Source organism: Siphateles boraxobius, unplaced genomic scaffold (genome assembly GCF_051911475.1).
Source record: "Siphateles boraxobius isolate OS27281-9 unplaced genomic scaffold, OSU_SipBor_1 65, whole genome shotgun sequence".
NCBI classification, from domain to species: Eukaryota; Metazoa; Chordata; class Actinopteri; order Cypriniformes; family Leuciscidae; genus Siphateles; species Siphateles boraxobius.
The window spans coordinates 14570945-14589165 of NW_027509192.1; the positions used below are offsets into that span (position 1 = coordinate 14570945).

Consider the following 18221-nt stretch of genomic DNA (forward strand, 5'->3'; position numbering starts at 1 on the left):
AGAGAGGGCCGGGAATGCTCTGATAACAGTTGTCCCGGACACTGGACATACAAACACACACCTTCTCCCATGGTGAACAAAAGCAGGAGAGTCGGCTCCAGTGAGATATGGATATCAGGCTCTCATTTAAGCAAATCAATGCAGAAGACTAACAAGGGCACTCGACTGATCGCAGTTGTGCTTTGAACCGACAGACCAACTCAAGCAAACAGCCTGTAATGAAAAGCATGCAATTAAAACATGTCATACATGCACATCTTTTGGACCGTTTACAGCTGAAATGCTATTTTAATGAATCCCAAAGAGTAAAAAAAATGGCCTCATTTAGGGAAGCAGAATAATTGTGCGCTTCTACTCGAGTCGTATAAATAGGCGCATCTCGGGACGCTGCATCTAAAAATTGACAGAGGCGAAATTAAAGTGGCCAAACGAAAACGAGCCTGTTCATCTGTAAGCAGTTCATCTGTAAGTAGTCTGTATTCAGTCAATGAACATAAGCTTTCCAGACACTAATAATTGTCTGAATGCTTTGTAACGCATAAGGGGTTGATTTGCACCAACATTTAAATTCTCTCCAATTCTGAGAAGCAGATAAATACTTTAATGCAATGGCTGTCAACCTATACATGTCTGACAATAAAAGTCTCTACTAATTTGTCAAAATAAAACATTAAAAACACTACAAAATGAAATCAATCATTTTGAATGCTACAAGTCAATTTGGGCATTACAACCAGGGTCCGAAATTAACTTTTTGGCTCACCTGCCACGGGGACTGGTAGATGAAAAAATCCACCAGCCAAGCATATTTTTTACCGGCCAAAATAATAAACAGCCTTTTTGTGTCACATATACATTCATTTCAGTACATTTAATTGAGATAAGTATTATGTTGAATGAATAAGAGTACATAGAAGTCAAATCAGAGCAACAAATATAAGACATGGAAGATGTGAGCATGGAACTAGTGCTCATAACAGTACATTTGAAGGTTTTGTAAAACTATCAGATACTTTACCGAAAGTAAACATAAAATTATGTTTTAAAATTATATATATATACACACACACACACACACATTTAGCTTTTTTGTTTGTTTGCTGCATGGTAAAAAAAACCAGTATATATACCCTGTATTTGTTAAATCATGGGGTGCGTCGACACGCGCAACCACACGCGCCTAAAGACATATTTCGCTGAGCAAGCACAATGAAGCAAGGCAAGCGAAAAGAATACTGTGTGGGACCATTTTGACAGAAAGGGCGACGAAGTTACTTGCAAAATATGCTACGTGGTATTAAAATAGCAGTAGGCCTAGTGCAAGTACAATGCAATATCACTGGCGATGCAAACATCCACAAGCAAATGAAAGGCGCTTTCCGAAGTTGGCCACTCTAGCAAGACGTCATCTCTGTATTCCCGGGACATCTGTGCCATCGGAGATCCAGACTAACCCCACATCATGTAGACATATTACTTTTTTAAGTAAAAACTAGACAAGCTGTGGATTGAGGTAGGCCTGCTATTTTTATTTGACGAAAAAACGTAGTCTGATGAAATAAGCGTTTTTTTCAAAGCTTCAAACTGATTCAGTGTTTTCTTTTTGTCATCTTAATTTGTTAATTCTTTAAGTTAAAATAATATATTTAGTGTTGGTCTATTTTGGGTGTGGAGAAGGTTCACACACGCTTCTTGAGGCACACACACACACACAAGGTCTCTCGCTCTCTGCAGTGCGCGCGCTACACGGTTTGGAGCACAGTATGAGCGCGCTCTTTCTTTCTCGCTCGCTCTAGATTCCTGGAGATTTAAACTAATTTGCGGGCATCAGGCAGCCGCTATCAATATGCGGGAGACTCCCGAAACTTCCGCAAGACTTTGGGTGTCTGGAACATCCACCCGCCAGTGTGGCGGATAGCCTTTTGAGATTTACTCGCCAAACGGAAAATCTACCTGCATTTGGCGCTTGGCGGGTGCTAATTTCGGACCCTGATTACAACCTTATAATGTACAGTATGAAAAATCAATATTCATTGAGATTACATTCACCAGCTTATTACATTTTTAAAGATGAGTGCAAACTTTATGAGTGTAAAGATTGGGAAAATGAGCATGAACATTTATAAATAGACAAAGCAATAGCGTAATAAAAAAAATGTTGGTAAATTTGCATTAGGCATCACAAACTAAGAACGAACAACATTTTTTTTTGGAGAATTTATTAATCTAGGTTCATGTTAATTTATAAATATACTAGTTCATTGTTAATTAATTTTGCACATAATACATTCATGTTCATTTACCTTCATGTGAATTTGTAAAAAATGTGCACCTGTAAGATTCTCTTTCGATCACCAAAGCTGCATTTTTTAAATCAAAAATACAGTAAAACAAAACAGCAATATGTGAAATAATAACGGTTTTCTATTTGAATATATCTTAAAATTTAATTTATTCCTGCGATCAAAGCTGAATGTTCAGCATCATTACTCCATTCTTCAGTGTCACATGATCCTTCAGAAATCATTGATGATTTGCTGTTCAGGAAACATTTCTAATTATTATCATCAATGTTAAAAACAGTTGTGCTACTAAATATATGTTTTCTGGAAACAGTGATACAATTTTTTAGGATTCTTTGATGAATACAAAGTTCAAAAGTACAGCATTTATTTGAAACAGAAATCTTTTGTAACCTTATAAATGTCTTTACTGTAACTTTTGATCAATTTAAATGCATTCTTGCTGAATAAAAGTATATATTTTTTCAATAACAAAAAAAATCTCACTGACCCCAAACTTTTGAATGGTAGTATACATTTAGAAATTAAATAAAAATGTATCTAAAAAAAAAATGTCATTGTTAGTTCATGATACCTAATGAATTACCTAATGGCAATGTATTAAACTTTATTGTAAAGGGTTAACAAAAATCTCTTAAAACATGCAGTTTTGCATATACATACAGCAGTGTTTCCCCTAGAAATTTTTCCAGCAGCGGTGCTGTTTTGTGCCCGAGGTTGTTACCAAGCCGCCCGCGCGTGGTGGGGTCCGGTGGCATGCACCCTGGAAGATTTTTTTTTAAAAAATAACCCCTTAAACCATGACTTCTGGCAAGTTTTGTGGATAGAAATGGACATTTTGAGAAAAACAAATATGACATACCATCAACTGATTCAAGGCATGATTATTGCAGCACGTTCCTTGAACTGCAGTCACAAACAGAAACCTTCATTTTATAATTTTAGACAGGATTATTCATGTTTTTCTTTTGTGTTCATTTTCAGCTTGGTAGAAATTGTTTAGGGGAAAAATGAAACGGCACAACCCAGAAAAAGATTATTTACAATTTATTGAAAAATTTATCTTAATGGGAAAGGCCACACCCAATCTGTGAGCACTTAATTTTTCCGGGCTTTTTATAGAAGATCTCTAAGGCTCTTTGGTAATTGAATGATATTGTGGGGGTATTTTTTGTTTTTGCAAGAAGTCTTATGCTCATCTAGCCTGCATTTATTTAATCAAAAATACAGAAAAAACAGTAGCCTAATATAGTGAAATATTATTACATGATGTTTTTAACTTTTTATTAATCAAAGAATCTTAAAAAAAAAAAAAAGAGCATCACGTATCATCATATTAGAATGATTTCTGAAGGACACCAACAAGTTTAGTAGACTCATCTGAAAAATTAAATATGATTTAACGTTAACTATCAGGACTATGAGCAGTAGGTGATACTTCCTCGTCTTTATGGAGAGCGCAGTTCGTACCGCTTTCTCCTTTCCACAAGCGTTTGCTCTCCTGTGGCGTCTGTCGTTGCTATGCAACCATGAACAGAGGCGCGCTTGAAAAAACGAGCGCGCCGGCCGCATTTGAAATAATGAATTTGCACGCGCAAAAAACGTGCTATGTGAACGGCCCCTTATGGCAACGTGACATTAGTCTAATCGAAAATATTTCCAAATGTGGCTCTTTCCTCCTTGTTAACAAGGGGATTCAGAGCCACCGTATGCAGCGCCGCCGGTCGCCATGACAGTGTTTTTAGGTGTGTAAGTGAATGAAGTGAATGTCGTTATATTGCTGATCATGGAAAGATTTTGCAGCGGCGCTGAAAATCCAGCGGCGGCGCTGCGCCGCTGCTGAATACATTGTAGGGGAAACACTGTACAGGTATGACCCTCTTTATTGGAGAGGCTCTTTATTAAACTTCAAGAGATTATTGGAAGAAAAGTATGTGAAAAATGAACAGATAAACACCAAATAACTATTAAACATTTCTTAGTCAACAACAATTAAAGAGTGAATGTGAATCTTACGAACAAAATGACTCGAAAAAAAGACTCATTTAAAATTAACAAATCTTTTTTCCGAGTCATTTCGTTCGTTGAATGAACGAAATGAGTCGAAAAAAGATTTGTTCATTTGGATGAACGAGTTCGAACAGGAGAGTCACGAATGCGCATCACAGAGCAGAGCAAGGTGAGCATTTGTGCTTATAAAACTTAAACTTTTTTATTTATTTTTGAAATGACCGATCGTTTCGCAAGATAAGACCCTTATGCGTCGTCTGGTGTCGTTTAAAGCCATTTGAAGCTGATCTGAAACTGTCATTTGGACCTTGGACCGTTTGGTACCCAATGAAGTCCATTATATGGAGAAAAATCCTAGAATGTTTTCATCAAAAACCTTCATTTCTTTTCGACTGAAGAAAGAAAGACATGGACATCTTGGATGACATGGGGGTGAGTAAATTATCAGCAAAAGTTTTTTAAAAAGTGAACTACTCCTTAAATCCTGACCCAATACCTAAACTTAATTACCTTACTAACTATTAATAAGCAGTAATTAGGAGTTTAAGGCAAAAGTCATAGTTAATAGTGCGAACTGACCCTAAATTAAAGTGTGACCCTAAAAAGAAACCAGATGGCCTCGGCCCGTATCACTCCATCCACACAACTTGTTTTGCCGAAACCAGTCTGACAGCTCACTACAACGAAACAATGGCTACGATCAGGTATGTTACGTATCCTTGCACTCTGTGTGTGTTTCACTGTTTGCATTACAGCATCTGGCTCATGTCCAGGTGATACCGTGGTGAGAAATACTACACCAGACAGCAGGAAAACAAGACCTCATTAACCCTGGTGTCACGGCTGACCTTTGAACCCTCATTCCTCTCCTTTATAGTGGCGGATGCCACAGTTATACAAACACACAAATTACTACGGAACACACCCTTATGTAATCCGACTGCACTAAACGATGCATTGTGCTTGGGCAAAATGACATGCGTCAACTTTCCTTTTGTTACGCAAGTTAGTTTCAGAATGAGAGGGATGAGAGTGAAACAGACTGCCGCATCTCAGCATACAGGAGGAGTTTCACTCACTCTACACACACACTCTACACACACACACACTACACACACACACACTCTACACACACACACACACACACTCTACACACACACACACACACACACACACACACACACACACACACACACACTCTACACACACACTCTACACACACACTCTACACACACACTCTACACACACACACTCTACACACACACACTCTACACACACACACACACTCTACACACACACACACACACACTCTACACACACACTCTACACACACACTCTACACACACACACACTCTACACACACACACTCTACACACACACACACACACACACACTCTACACACACACTCTACACACACACACACACACACACACTCTACACACACACACACACACACACACTCTACACACACACACACACACCCACTCTAAACACACACACACACACACACACACTCTACACACACACTCTACACACACACTCTACACACACACACTCTACACGCACACACACACACTCTACACACACACACTCTACACACACACACACACACTCTACACACAAACTCTACACACACACACTCTACACACACACACTCTACACACACACACACTCTACACACACACACACACTCTACACACACACACACACACTCTACACACACACACTCACACACACTCTACACACACACACACACTCTACACACACACACACTCTACACACACACACACACACTACACACACACACACTCTACACACACACACACACACACACACACTCTACACACACACACACTCTACACACACACACACTCTACACACACACTCTACACACACACACACACACTCTACACACACACACACACACACTCTACACACACACACACACTCTACACACACACACTCTACACACACACACTCTACACACACACACTCTACACACACACACTCTACACACACACACTCTACACACACACACTCTACACACACACTCTACACACACACACTCTCTACACACACACACTCTACACACACACTCTACACACACACACACACTCTACACACACACACACACTCTACACACACACACACACTCTACACACACACACACACTCTACACACACACACTCTACACACACACACTCTACACACACACACTCTACACACACACACTCTATACACACACACTCTATACACACACACTCTACACACACACACACTCTACACACACACACTCTACACACACACACACACTCTACACACACACACACTCTACACACACACACACTCTACACACACACACTCTACACACACACACACACTCTACACACACACACACACTCTACACACACACACACACACTCTACACACACACACTCTACACACACACTCTACACACACACACACACACACACTCTACACACACACACTCACACACTCTACACACACACTCTACACACACACACTCTACACACACACACTCTACACACACACACACTCTACACACACACTCTACACACACAGACTCTACACACACACACTCTACACACACACACTCTACACACACACACTCTACACAGACACTCTACACAGACACTCTACACACACACACTCTACTATTTTTCATAGGAACACATATTTTTCATAGCAACCTCCAAGTTAAAATTTATAAGGTGACAGGCAAAGCTGCTAAAAAATAATTACTTCAGAAAAATTATTTATATTAATAAAGAAATGTTAGTGACTTATCTTTTGAATCTATTCACCAAAATTATTTGTTCAGATTCATTCGCAGGCAAGTAGCCAAAGTTGTTCAGTTAGTTCACAAAGAATGCCAAATTCTTTCAGTTTGCATACGAACAATACGCTTCATTCGTTCAGTTAATTTTTGAATTCACCAATAATATGATTAGTTGATTTAGTTGTGAGTTGATATGAGACGCCTTGTTCAATCGGTTCGTTCACAAGCTATATGCTTCTTCGTTCGTTCAGTTCAATCATGAATGAGTAGTCCCAGTCTGTCCAGTTGTTTCATGAAAAAGATGCTTTGCTCGCTCATTTTGTCCAAGAACGAGACGCCTTGTTTAATTTATTTAAGAACAAGACGTATTGATTCGTTCAGTTCATTCAAGAATGAGATGCCTCATTTGCTTAGTTTGTTCACAAACAAGATAATTTGTTCGTTCTCTTCATTCGTGAGCAAGATGTACTGATTTATTCCGGTAGTTCACAAACCAAATGTTCTTAATTCATTTTGTTGTTCACAAGTGAGATTATTAGTTAATTTAATTAATTCACAAACAAGATGTGTCAGTTCATTCAAGAATGAGATGCCTCATTCATTTAGTTCATTTACAAACAAGCTGCTTTAATTGTTCAGTTTGTCTCATTGAATCTAAACGACTGGATCTAGATAAAAGGCTTCGGCACTTCAAGCTCACGGCCAAAGAGCTGAAGGCAGAAAGATCAGTCGACTGAGACTGCAGCCAGAATTATCAACCACAGGCGCAAAAACGACAAGATATACCCTGTTAACATGCTTTCAAAAGCACACCGCACAGCTTCCTTCACGTTTAAAGCTAAACAAAACATCTGAGTGACTTCGATAGTTCGGCTACATCAGAGACTGAAGCGATGCCAAGTGCTCCACGCAGTCACGCATGAGTCACTTCTTTCAAATACACTCAGTCGCAATATAAACTCAGTTTAGCAAAATCAGTTGAAGTCTCTACGTTCTGACAGCGTTATTTTAAATGTGGTGTCTCAGCACATCTTTTTCTGGCTGGAGTGAAAATGTTATGACATTGTGCTCGAGAGAGAAAGTACCGAGTTTTATACGTACGGCAATATCCACTGATTTCTCAGTCTTCTGAAACTAAAAACACTCAATGGAAACAGTGAACAACGTCTTCATTGGTAAATTCTAATGGTGGCAACAGATTTTAAAGATTTGTATTACTTAAGACACACTATCAACATACAACCAAGTCATTTTATTTTAAACAAGTGGATTGTTTCTTTTAATGGTGTCCCGGATCACGTCGCAGGCTTAAAGGGATAGTTCACCCAAAAATGAAAATTATGTCATTAATGACTCACCCTCATGTCGTTCCAAGCCCGTAAGACCTCCGTTCATCTTCGGAACACAGTTTAAGATATTTTAGATTCAGTCCGAGAGCTTTTTGTCCCTCCATTGAAAATCTATGTATGGTATACTGTCCTTGTCCAGAAAGGCAATAAAGACATCATCAAAGTAGTCCATGTGACCTCAGTGGGTTAGTTAGAATGTTTTGAAGGATCAAAAATAGGGGTGTGCCATATCATACCGTCCACGATAATACCGGTATACATTTTTACATGATAAAAAAGTGTCATATCGCGATATCAATGATATAGCGACGCGATGACGTATGGCGCATTTACGTTCCCTAGCACGCACAACAACAACAACACCTGTGTGAGCGCGAGAGCGGCATGTCAGCCTCCGATGACGATTTTGCAATTTCACAAACAGCTTGAGTGTTCAGCGGGGCTGCCGACGCGCGTCTTCTCTCGCGCGCGTTTAGGAGTCGGGACATGACTGAATGGTCTCTTGCACAATCGGGCCATCAGTGCATCGTAACTAAAGTTTATAATCTTCAAGTCTTCTTAATTCTTATCAGTTTAAACATTCAAGCGGTTTTAAACTATCCAGTAAGCTTTTCGCGCACTCTCTGAGAGAGTTGCACTGCGTGCATACATAGAGTACAGCTCGCGAGAAACTAAAGTTATTTTTCGCGGATTATATCGCTTTAATGGGGAGAAAAACACAAAATTGTGTTAAACTTCCGGTCTTGGTAAGTATACTCATAAACACAGTCGGTTATGTATAAAACGCATGTGACAGTGTGACAGACAGTATAATGAAAACAGCAATGGATCCGTGCACTAGCTGTAAAAGTGACAGCAGCTGTAGGCTATGCGTCTGTCATTAATGTTGTCGTCAAAACAACAAAAGATAGCTTTAATTGTAATGAATGAGAATTATTAGCCTATGTATTTAATTTGCGCCTATGTATTTAATGCTCGCGTCGCAACAGCTGTTTACCCGAGACAAAGCAGAATCAGTTTACTGTCGGAGATCGCTCGCGCCACGCATTTAATCAATGTTTCATCAACCAATTGCCTTAATAAATAAGAAGAAGGCCTAAATATAGCAGACAATATAATCAGGACTTCTCAGCTGCGCGCTTGCAATAGTCACAAGCTCACACAATACGTGACAGAGGCTTGTAGCAGAGAAATCAATTCTGTGAATTACACTGCGCAAATCACAAGTAGGCTACTACCCACCGGATGAAGAAGGGTTGGCTCTCAGTCTCCACAGGCTACATAAAATATTCATTTTATTTTATTTTATTTTATTTTATTTTATTTTATTTTATTTTTCGTGTTCGCATTTATGAGGAAAAAACAATGTTACAGACGCGACAGTTCAGCACTACGGACGTGAGCGCTCTGAAAGCGGCACTAATGCTTTGAAACTTTCACATAGACATCAAACAGAAAGCACAAAACCTTTCGTTTCAAAGTGAATTTCGTTTTGTATTAATTGTATCTTAATTTTAATCAATGTTTCATCAGCCATTTGCCTGGATTTAATTTATAAGAAGTAAATTTAGCAGACGATAGATAATCTCGACACGGAGGCGCCTGCGGGTGAACTGGAGCTCGTCTCATGAACCGAAACTCAGCGTATAGACCTGAGAATTGAAATATATCTATATTGAAATGTCTACTTTTAAACAGAACAATTCAAAACGAAAGACAGACAGACTCATGTAATCGTATGAAATGTGCATTTCTCTCTGGCGCGCGTTCACTGAAGATCGCGAGTCAGCATCGTCAACTTCATCTTTGGCTGACACTGACTGAAAACACTTGTTTATTAATAAACAATTAAAATGTCTCCTTGCTATATTTGTTGTATTCATCAGGGCTTGACATTAACTTTTTGAGGCACTTGTCCTTTGGACAAGTAAATTTATGTTTCACTTGTCCATGCACAAAAGTCACTTGTCCGGGTAAAGATTTATAATTTTATCTAGGGCTGCACGATTTGGGGAAAATGTCATATTCCTATTATTGAGATCAATATTGCGGTTGTGATATGCGATTGCGATATAATAAACAAATGGTTTCATGAGTCAACTTGTTTGGTTCTAAACCAAATGCACACACAGATTAGTGATAATTCTGAAATTAGCAATAACAACTAAATGATTGATAACACCTATAATGATCAATAAGCCATTGATGTTTGGATAAAAATGAACTGTCTAACAGGTAGGACATATACAGAAATTGAATAAAGTTATCAAACAGTCTGCGCAGCATAAATTATAAATTATATATAGACTACTCCTTATTAAAGCTACACAAGTTCTTTAGTCAAGAGCAGTGAGTAATTTTCTCTGTTCCCTTTGTTCTTTCATTAACTTTACTGACAGAACACTTTATTGGTAGCTGGCCCTTTAAGAGCAGCCGCTGTGGACAGAGACGCGGATCTCACACGCGCCTCATTCTCTCATGAGTCACAACTCTTTATGTCCATCATAAGACTGCTCTTGTGTTATGAAGATACTCAACAAATGACATTTTGGCTTAATTGTGTGTGTTGATGTTCGTTCAAGCGCGAAAGAGAACTGTATTCTGGCGCGCGGTCTGTGCATGCGCATCATACTGGTGCGCGTCTTTCTGCGAGTCACATTCAGGACATTCACAGGCCATTCACATTCAGGACATGTCTTCGTTTCAAATCTGTAAAATTAAATCTGTAAAATAGACGTAACGAGTGGCACATAACGTGAAGTAACATGGCATTTTATTTTGTTTGAAATTTAACTTGTCCGGTCGGACAACTAATTTTCTCTTCTACTTGTCCTACAAAAAATCCACTTGTCCCGGACAAGCGGACAAGCCTTAATGTCGAGCCCTGATTCATAATCATTATTTTTGCCAGTTCTTGTGACAGCTTTTAGGTGCTTTATTGGCAGCGCCACCCTTACATGAATCACTGTACCCGCATTTTTTAAAATATTCATTTATCGGCCATTATAAATGCCGATACCGATAGTTAGGAAAATGCCTAAAATCGGCCGATAATATCGGCCCGCCGATATATCGGTCGGGCTCTAATGATGACAGAATTTTTTTATTTTGAAGTGAACTATTCCTTTAACACTATGCACTGCATAACAAAAGGTGAAGTAGTTTTAATTCTTAAAGGGGAACTCGGCAACTCTAGCCATTTCTTCGCTGATTTTCACGTTTGTTGTCGCATATTGTCTCAGCGAGCTCCCCCTACAGCTGTGAGGCGTATATTTCACAACACTGTCGTAAAAAAACTCACTTGCGGCCCCTGCTCCCCCTTTCTACCGCTGATCATGTGCATTTGTTATTATCGGAGCCGGCCAACTTTATCATGTGAGGCATGAGGTGGGTCATACATCATACACCCTAGGGGGGCGTCGAAAGCCACCATTCTCACCAGAACAGGTTATTTAACCACCCAAAAGATTTCTAAACGGTAATATTAAGTTGAAATAGTTGCCAAGTTCCCCTTTAAGTCTTCAATGGAAAATTCATGCTGCGAGATGCTGATTATTTGTTATTAAGTGCAGAAGGAAAGCAAGAATGCATCCCATGGGTAGCATTTTCACCTTAACCTCTCTATTCTGCCTAAAATACTTATTATTTATTCATCAAACACTGTTTTCAACTCAACCTTTACAACTAGCATTGTAATACTATACGGCAATGCAGTGCTAGTGATATCCTGCTCATGACCGTTACATGTTCACTATGATAAAAAACTGCCTGAATGTCTCACGTGGACCGCATTCTTACACGCAGAAGTACTGGGTCAGTGTCTAACCCACAAGCACAAAATAATCCCTTGATCCACAAGAGAGAATACAGGGCCAAGTTTCACAGAATAGCAGGTCACCTGACACAGAAGAGACCCAACGAAAGAGAGAGAGAGCCCTGGCCTGTATCTTTGTCCTTGATCCCCTCAATCTCATGTATCAAATGCATCAATATACAGGACAACGAGGACACTCACTCGAGCTAAACACCACAAACACACCAGAAACACTCGACAACCTAATGTAAACACAAATTTTCTCAATTAAACGACTGAAAGATTCATTTGTGATTTTGAAATTATCTACATTGACCTATTCTGGATAAATTGATTTTTTTAACAATCACGATTCTCTCCAAGTCTGAATAAACAACTAAACAAAATAACCTGTCGGGCCGGGGCTAGTAATTTAGCATGCTAATTCCGGTTGATAATATCTGCAACACTATAACTTTTCATTTTTTTTAATGACATCATCGCCCTTATTCTCATTCTTTTGATCCGTGTAACTCATTTTTTGTAAATTTTTAACTCAATTCTGACACATGACACCTTTAACAGAAGGAAGCTCTAAATTTATAGTGATTTCAAAGCGAATATTGTGTGTGTTCATTTGAATTCAGAAATCGTGTATGACTTATTTGCTATTGTTAAATAAGTGTGTAATTTGTGTCTCAGCCAATGGCATGCGTTCGGGGCGGGACTATATGTTTGTTGACCAATGGTAGACAGAGGGAGTGTTCGGGAAACTTTGTTGAGTAATTTCTGTCTGTATCCTCGGCTAAGTCCTGGATTTGCCCAGCACCGCTGTGAAGGACGGCTCTCACATTCTTTTACAAGATTAAACAAACGACTGAAGGGAGCTGGGGGGAGAAATCACCATGCCAACTCCCGAAACTCACACTGTAGCTAAAGCACATACGATAAAAACATTAACTAACAAACAAACAGCTTAAACGGGAGTTAAATACAGTTCTGGAGACATTTCATCTTTCTCTTTTCCATAGTATGAGCTTTCGAGAACCTTCTCAAGAAAAAAAAAACTAAGAAATAAAGCAGTGATAAATTTGGAAATAGTTGTGGTACTAATAAATAGTTACTAAAATGCACCAAGGCATTTCCATGTGTTTTGGACATGGAACAATGGTAATATCTTTTAAAGAAAATAATCATTTTAATTATAAAAAAAAACTAGATATATACCAATCAAGCGGTTTTTGAATTTTCATGTTGATATAACTGTACTAAAGCCAAAATAAATTATTAAACAATGTGGAAAAAATGCATTATTATTATTGCTAGAAATTATATAAAAAATGTTATAACCTAAATGTATATGTGCCAAAAAAAAATTAACATGGAAAAAAAGCAATGCTATTATTAAAAATAAAAATATATATTTATTCAAAATGAATTAATAATAATAATAGAAATATAACTGCCAAAATAAATTATTAAAATATGGGAAAAAAGGGAAATAAATAAATATTATTATAGTATTCTAGTTGATTAAATATTGGTAAAAAGTCGTACACATTTTTTACACTTTTTTTCTCTGACAAAGTGCTTATTTGTATGTGATTTTTATTTAATAAAACAAAACCCAAAACTTTTTAGCCACCCAAGTAAAACTACAGGGAAGATGGCTTTGGGAAAATAACCGCCAAAAGAAATGTATACATTAAACAAAGATTAAATTGACTTTAATTATTATAATGACGGAAGGGAGTGGATTTATTTTCCTCAAAACAGATTATTATCGAAAACAGAAATCCAGGCCACAGTAAAGTTGTCCAGTGTTCAGCCAGCTCAGCTACCTTGAGCGAGTCAGTGTCCCCGCTTCTGCCTGCCAAACTGATACCCTAACAAGTCTACATCTAAAGCTTCATTTCAGTTGTAATGTAGGGCCGGAGACTTGGGCCAGTGTTTTTACCAGGAAAGGGCACAGAGCGAGACACAAACAAAATCCTCCATTCAGGCTAGACGGGAAATCATGTTGTGGTTCTGCCTTTGATCTCATGAAGAGATTAGACCAACAGGATTACAGGGTAGACTTGACCAGTGAAACTACCGGGTAGGGTTGCCAGGTCTGCACAACTAAATCAGCCGAATTGCTCATTTAAAAAAATAAAAATAAATGTCGTATAAACCTGCAAACTAAACAAATAACCCGCAGCAACACATTATAAAAGTTGCACAGACTTGGAAAACCTGCAACCGGCCCAAAGTCACAGACCATGCGAGGGATAAGTGTTACTTAATAATGCAAACTAAATGCTTTTGCCCCGCATCTGTTTTGTCCACAAATAAGTGCTGTTATTAACCAACAAAACAAGTCTTACAACCACAGTCAAAAATTAACACTCGCCATGCACCAATATGCATAAACATCGCCTTTGGCAAGGGAATAATGGACAAGTAACTTTTCTTAGGTACTGCAATAAAAGTCAATTTAATTCAAACACAAGAACGATAGTCTGATTCTCGCTTAAAGGAATAGTTCACTTAAAAATGAAAATTCTGCCATCATTTGCTCACCCTCAAGTTGATCCTACTGGGACAAGGAGGGGGGAGGGTCGAGCTAGCCTCAGTTTTGTTTGACAATACTTTGAACGTCAATAAGAAGGCGTCACCCAACATCGCTTAGAGCACCTTTAATGGAGCTAAAAATGACTTTAAAGTCTGTGGAAAATTCATGATTTTTAGTTAATTACAGATTTTTTGTTAGGAAAATAGCTACATTTTTAATTTAAGTTCATATACATCAAAAATGTATTTAAATGTAATCATGCCAAATAGCCTACAGTTTTAGGGAAAGTATCACATTTAATGCCTGAGAGTAAATTAATATGAAGATGAATATGGACCAATAGTATTACAAAGGTGCATAGCAGCTGTTAGAAACTTTTCCGGAAAGTTCACATTCGGCAAGCTGTTTCAAACTCCCCAAACTAATGTCAAAAGAACTTTGTTTTGGCCTGATTTTGTTCGAAATGACATGACATCAGTTCGTTCTTTGGTTTCATTTGAAGTATATCGGGGCCTGGTAGTGCCAACTTGAATTTGGCAGGTATTGAGAGATCGCTATATCGCACAGGTCAATTAATATGCTTATAATTGGGTATTCTGAGATGAACAATCAGCCTATAACTGTGCTGATAGGCCGTTTAAATGGCAATCCACCAAGTGACAAATCCAAAATCTATGGGCAGTCCATAGATAAAACACACCCTTTTGATCCGATTAAAGGATGATTCACAAAACTGTATATGTATATATATATATATATATATACACACACACACACAAAGTGTATACATGCACCTATTTGAATATATCAAATAAAATACAATGTATTATAAAATTGTATGTACCTCTTATTCATATCAATAATGGCACATAATGGTGGACCAGTATTGGCAAATTTGGCATGTATGTAAAAAACTATTTTTTGTCCTGCTTACTGCCATCTACACTGTGGTAACACCTACCATTATTAAATGACGAACAAGAAAGCAATGTCAAATCATAACTCAAGTAAAACATCATCATAAAAGCATTTCAAGTAAATCATGCTCTGTCGGCTGATCCGGTCAAACAGGTTAAATGTTCCTCGGCTTACCCAAACATCCCTTGACACCAAAAGCGACCCGTGACTCATGACAGCGAGAAAAGAGGAAAGTCACATTCCTGAGATGTTCCACCTGTTTCATGAAGCTCACCTGTTGTGGGCGGGGCTTCGACAGGTGTCAACCGAAAGACACGCCCAACAGAAACTGTGTCGTGTGACAGCTGATCTTATTTACATTTCACGTCCTAAAGTTTTCACGGGCTTTAAATTCATGGAGAAGAGTTAACTTAGTCTAAAGTTCAAACTCAAGCAAAAACATCCTTCCAACAACCGCAGCTGAGTTTCATATTTATCATTCCTGTCATCAGTGTGCAAAAACCATCTAGGCTATGCATATCAGCTCTCACACACATACTTATTAACAGCGATCACATAAAGTGAAACATTTAAATCCTGAAATACTGAGAAATTTTACATAACACATTTTTATAACAATTTTTAGAGATTTCACATAAGCACTTCCCATTCTCGGTCATATTTTTTAGATCACTTGTGACATTGTCAATACAATGCTTTGTCAACCGGTTTGTTTAAAAGCTGAGATGACAAACAAAGTTTGCATTATATTATAACATTTAAAAACGTTAAAATGCAACATTTAAAAGCTTCATGAAGCCGACAGACTATGAAACCACTTCAGCTAAGCACTTAACCGCATTTGTCTCACTATCACACAAACAAATGCGACACAAAAGTTAAATAACAAAACTAGAATATTGATATTTAAACAACAAAGGTTATACACAAAACGGAAGCACCCTGTTAAATTAAAGCTGTAAAACTACCGCACAGATCAGCTAGCGTTAGCTTGTTAGCATAAGTTGAGGAATCTCCGTTAGCTGAGGCTAAACGCGCGCCCACATTTATGACCTCAGGTATCGATAACACACACATTTTAAGCTCTGTTTCTATTATATTTCAGCTCTTAACAACTGGTGACATGGTATCAGAAACGTTAAATGTTGACAAACCTTATTAGAGGAAGCCCGGGCAGACATTTTGTTCCTTTAGCTGCTCGCGCTGAAGCAAGTTGAGGCTAAATGTTGTCGCCTCAAAGAAATAAATAAAAAACAGGGTTATGAGGGCTTGATCAGTCTAGGAGAAATAAAATCCGTGTTTTTCTTCCCCTCTGGCCCGTGTGTCGGGCTAAAGTGTGTTGTGGTCTCTTATTAGGATGAGCAGCAACATGTCAGATGAGCCCAAAGTTCGCCATGTACCGCCAGTGATCTCCTCTTATTGCTGATGAAGCGAATACATTTCACAAAATCTCTGAATGTGACACGTCTATCCCGAAAGAATCGGGTGTATCCATAGCATTCTTCATGTGTAATATCCGTTTGGAGGTGTGTTGGTCCACCTGCGGGGAGGCAGAGGGCGGGATGTCGTGCTTTAGCCCTGTGTGTGTGTGTGAGTGTGTGTGTGCAGCAGAGAGAGAGGCTCACTGCAATGGCAGCAGGAGGAGATGAGATGAGCTCTACTCTGCTCCCTCTTTCCCACAGCACAGCAGTGACATGTCTGTCTGACTGCCTGGACATTTCCATCGCATTTCTCCAGGGGTGGGAACATGAGAGAGAGAGAGAGCAGCGGCATCATCTGGGATGTTCCATTAAAAGGTATTGAGGTAAAGTGGTTTTATAAACGGAGTATTGTGAATGAAGAGGGATTGTTAGGGGACAGCATTTTATGCAAACTCAGCAAAACTTTTTTTACTGTTCAGATTTTAGATAGATAGATAGATAGATAGATAGATAGATAGATAGATAGATAGATAGATAGATATAGCCTACTGGTAGATAGATAGATAGTAGGCTATTAATTCATTTACTGAAAATAACTGACTTGCTAGGTAACTATTTCTAACCGTTTACAGGGTTCCTGCACACTTTTTAAAGTCAAATTCAAGGCTTCTTAAGTCCTGACGAAATCAAAATTCATACCGTACATTAGGGGTGTGCAATGTTGACAAAAATATATCTCAATATTTTCAATGTTTTGTTGATAATTAGATGATATTTTACTGATTGTGTTTTTGTGCTGGTGCCATGGCTGGTTTAGGCCTGTTGTTGACAGCAGACTCACAAAGATATTCATATTTTTTAATATTTTATGCAGTGGCCAGTTCACATCAGGGACCGAAATTAATTTTTTTATTAATTTAATTTGCCACCTTAAATTGATTTCCAGGGGCATTTTCACCTATATATGGACATTCTTTCTAAACTTATTTAGAGTTATGAACCACCTTTTATGTGAAATACTAACATTCAAACTATACAGTAATTATACTTATTTATACAATAATACTTAATT

The 18221-nt window shown here is 38.3% G+C and overlaps 1 protein-coding gene across 50 annotated transcripts in view; it reads right to left on the bottom strand.

Moving 5' to 3' along the window:
* The window catches only part of tjp1b (tight junction protein 1b), a 149616-nt gene that overhangs the window by 61849 nt on the left and 69546 nt on the right, over window positions 1-18221 (bottom strand). For 30 of the 50 annotated variants that reach the window (XM_077211221.1, XM_077211216.1, XM_077211212.1 and 27 more), the window contains exon 1: window positions 16883-17428. The exons of the other annotated variants lie outside the window; for them this stretch is intronic. In XM_077211221.1, the coding sequence (XP_077067336.1) occupies window positions 16883-16909 (27 nt within the window). In that variant the 5' untranslated portion in view covers window positions 16910-17428. Of the gene's footprint in view, window positions 1-16882; window positions 17429-18221 lie in introns of those variants that run through there. 50 annotated transcript variants of the gene reach the window in all.